Source organism: Limulus polyphemus, unplaced genomic scaffold, assembly GCF_000517525.1.
Source record: "Limulus polyphemus unplaced genomic scaffold, Limulus_polyphemus-2.1.2 Scaffold6517, whole genome shotgun sequence".
Lineage (NCBI taxonomy): Eukaryota > Metazoa > Arthropoda > Merostomata > Xiphosura > Limulidae > Limulus > Limulus polyphemus.
Window position 1 is genome coordinate 14,024 of NW_013672127.1, and position 4,255 is coordinate 18,278.

Consider the following 4,255-nt stretch of genomic DNA (forward strand, 5'->3'; position numbering starts at 1 on the left):
GCAGACGTACGGCTGTGCCACTGGGGGCATAGGCTTAGTAAGAACTGTGATTATTATCGATAGCTACCAGATCTAATGACATTTAGGCCTAATGCTCGATCACTGTAGAATGAAAGCAAAATGTTAATTGATAGATGTGGTCACTAGCTCATGCATATACATATACAAACACACAAAGAAATCTATATATTTTTTGCATTTATTATACACACAAAGATTTCAATAGTTCCTTCTCCACAATAGGTTTTTATATTCAAAACCGACAATATTTCGTGCAAATATCATGGCAAATATTTAAGAATTATTGATTCAGTAAATGACGTTATTCACATAAAAATTATCTCAAATACGACAATCGTTTCGTGTCATCATTTTAAAAATGCCCGTACTTTAGTTATTTAAAAATAAGTATTTATCTTTTGAGATATTAGATAATTATCAATTTTTTTTTCTGCTTCTTAGACACCTTCCACTTTCATGTCAGTGGTGATGGTGATGGCGATGGTGAAACGGCGGACGATGGTGATGGTGGTGATTATGGTGTCCCCCATGAAAAGCAGCATCTAAGGCGCCTCCAACAATAGCTCCAGCTACTAGACCTGCTCCGAACCCGCGCCGTGGAGGGGGATGACGCTGAAAAAAAAAAAACACATCACATGGCATATGAATGGAAATACGTTGTTATATCTCATTTAAACACAATGTATACTGATTAAATTGTGGGATGATTCCCATTGAAACATTACACCCTGGTTCTCTTTACTGGAAAACGTTATCAAACCTTGATGCTTTTACGACAAAAACAGCTCAAAATCACGTAATAGACTCCAAACCGTTCAAAATCACGTAATAGACTCCAAACCGTTCAAAATCACGTAATAAACTCCAAACCGTTCAAAATCACGTAATAGACTCCAAACCGTTCAGTATCACGTAATAGACTCCAAACCGTTCAAAATCACGAAATAGACTCCAAACCGTTCAAAATCACGAAATAGACGCCAAACCGTTCAAAATCACGTAATAGACTCCAAACCGTTCAAATCACGTAATAGACTCCAAACCGTTCAAAATCACGTAATAAACTCCAAACCGTTCAAAATCACGTAATAAACTCCAAACCGTTCAAAATCGTATACACGTAAGAACCAAGTATGAAAAAAAAATAGTCTCAAACTAAACAAATCATACAAAACATTTATATGCTAAATATCTAATTACTGGAATTATATAGAGTCATCACGTTTTTTCTTATTTCAGGGAATTACTGCAATACATGTATAAAAACTACATTCAATCCTAGTTTCATTATGAAGCTAGCTAGTTTACTGATGTTATGTTTACAGCTAGATAGATAGTCATGTACTACACAAAGTTCAATCCTAACTGATGTTATGTTTACAGCTATATGGATAGTCATGTACTACACAAAGTTCAATCCTAGTGTCATCATGAAGCTAGCTAGTTTACTGATGTTATGTTTACAGCTAGATAGATAGTCACGTACTACACAAAGTTCAATCCTAGTTTCATCATGAAGCTAGCTAGTTTACTGATGTTATGTTTACAGCTAGGTGGATAGTCACGTACTACACAAAGTTCAATCCTAGTTTCATTATGAAGCTAGCTAGTTTACTGATGTTATGTTTATAGCTAGATAGATAGAAAAACGTTTGTCTTTGTCTGGAGATTATACTTGTATCTATACGGATTATAAAGTCTTACAAACTAAATTTTTGCTTGTTAGTTATCAAACATTAAGCTACGCAACGGGCTATCTGTGTGCTATGTCCACCGTTGTAAGCTTACCGCTGAGTCACCGGGGGGGGGGACAAACGAAACGAAAAGTAAACTACGGCTAATAGAGGTTTTACTAATTGTATAACTTAGTTTTTTGTACTGTGTGCACTTTTGAATCAAGATTATACAAATAAAATTATGCTAACCTTCGTTCCTTTCTAGCCATTGAGTTTAGAAACTAACGCTTAAGTTTAGAAACTAACGATACTGTGACAGTCGTAAAGAATTACCTTAATAATGTAGAATATACAAAACAAAGTATTTTTTGAGTAGATGTTGTTATTTTCGTAGTGCAAAGTTACACAATGGGTTATATGCACTCTCTCCAACTCCGGGAATCGAACCCCGGTTTTAGCGTTGTAAGTGCGCAAGCTTACCGTTGACACACCAGGGTGCTTTTAACTATCTGTTGACAACAATGAGATCTAGGTTATCATAATCTGCACTGTATAAAAATATCTTTTTACTCTTAAACTGTAAAAAAATACATAAAATATACCCAAATACTCCAATTTGAAATTAGGATTACATCAAGTGTATCTAACTCTTCAGGTGAAAATAATACTGTACATTTATGTACATCACTTGGGCTGCCCCCTCGAAATTTTAATACAACAACGAAACTTTGACTCCTCCTTTTTATTCATTTGTTTTTGAAAAAAGTTCTTTTGTAGTTGTGTCTAAATATTGTTAACTTTTTTCTTGTCAGTTATCTAACAAAGTGTTAAAAAAATTACTTTCAAACTTCGTATGAGGTGGAGTCTTCGTAAAGCCCTTGACGTTAAGCCTATTTCTTCTTCTTACCGAAGAAAAATACTGAAAAACAAGATGTGGCCTAATATATCATGAGCACAAAATATATATGTGTGTGTGTGTGAAATTCTCATCATTATCGATGTATTTTCAAAAATATTTATTAGCATAGTCAGATTTATTTATAGCCTTACATTTTTATGCTTGAATTTTAATCATCACATCTGCCACCAGAAGGAGCTAATAATGTAAACACTAAATAAAAGAAAAAGAAAACTTGTTTGAAATTTTATTGTTTGACTGCGTTTACCACAGGTCAAACCCATTAATTACCCTTCTTGCTAACAGGGGGCACTATAAACACAAACTATATAATATACAGGCTAACCATTCTACATCTTTAGTAATCCTCCTCTTTAAATGTTCACAAGAACCCTATGAGAGTGATAATATAGGTCACACTAGTGCTACCACCTGGTGGTGAGACATACACAGTCGAAGAAACCTGTGGTGGCGGTGGATATGGATAACTTGAATTATAAGGAGGGGGGATTTATTCAAGTTGGATAGTCTAAAAATCACAAAAACATATACACACACTTTAAGATAATGCAGTAATATATGTATTTATACATAAACATTATAGTTCATTATTCCACCACCAGAGGCTATGTAAAATAATCCAAGAGACGAAGAACCAGCATTTTAGTCCATCATAGTCCACCAATATATCAATCTGGTCGTATAAACGATGAGTATGTACGGGTTTTCAAGCAATCTGGTCGTATAAACGATGAGTATGTACGGGTTTTCAAGTTGACCTCTGAACAATGGGGTGTTATCCACTTAAAACGTAAATTTTATGCTCCTTGAAAACCCGTACATACTCATCGTTTATACGACCAGATTGCTTGAAAACCCGTACATTCTCATCGTTTATACGACCAGATTGCGTGTATTTTATTACTATTTGTTACTTTTACATCACTTTATCTTTCCTTACGATACTGGGTGATTAGAACGACACTTGTACTGGTTTCACATTGTCTACTTTTCTAACCGATTTGCATCTAGAACTCTACTCTTTTCATTGAATAATCATCTGTTATCAGTATTGTTTTTCTAGCTGGATTAGTTATATTTGCTATTGATTAGTAATCACGTGATTTAAAGACAAATTATAAATGGTTGGTTGTTTTTAGAGCAAAGCCACATGGTACTATCTGCTATGTCCGCCGCGGGGAATTGAACCCCGGATTTTAGCGTTCTAAGTCTGTAGATAATGATAAATGTTTGTTTGTTTTAGAGCAAAGTCGCATTGTACTAACTGTTATGTCCGTCGCCAAGAATCGAACCCCAGATTTTAGCGTTGTAAGTCCGTTGACTTACCGCTGTCCCACCGGGAGAACGATGATAAATGAGAAAAAATAACAAACGGGACAGTTACATTATGCTAATAAACTTTAAAATATGCTCTCAGCTAGTTTTTACATACGTTATTTTTTATTGTTTTGTTAGTACAGTACTTTACTGATGTATTGTGCACTTTTTACGTTAGTAATTTATTGTCTTGCTTGAATTACAAATAATGATAAGCATATAAACGTGTGAAGCCACCATCTGCTTCTTTAAATTTGTATATTATACATCAGGGTAGTTAAAATGTCTTAAACATTTTGAAAAACATAAGTAAAATGTTAAA

General features: G+C 34.3%; 1 protein-coding gene across 2 annotated transcripts in view; it reads right to left on the reverse strand.

Annotated features, from left to right (window-relative positions):
- Nucleotides 1–181: 181 nt before the first annotated feature.
- Nucleotides 182–4,255, reverse strand: part of LOC106473810 (leucine-rich repeat extensin-like protein 2) — a 7,247-nt gene continuing 3,173 nt past the window's right edge. For both annotated transcript variants that reach the window (XM_022402195.1, XM_022402197.1), the window contains exon 4: nt 182–633. In XM_022402195.1, the coding sequence (XP_022257903.1) occupies nt 481–633 (153 nt within the window). In that variant the 3' untranslated portion in view covers nt 182–480. The remainder of the gene's footprint in view (nt 634–4,255) is intronic.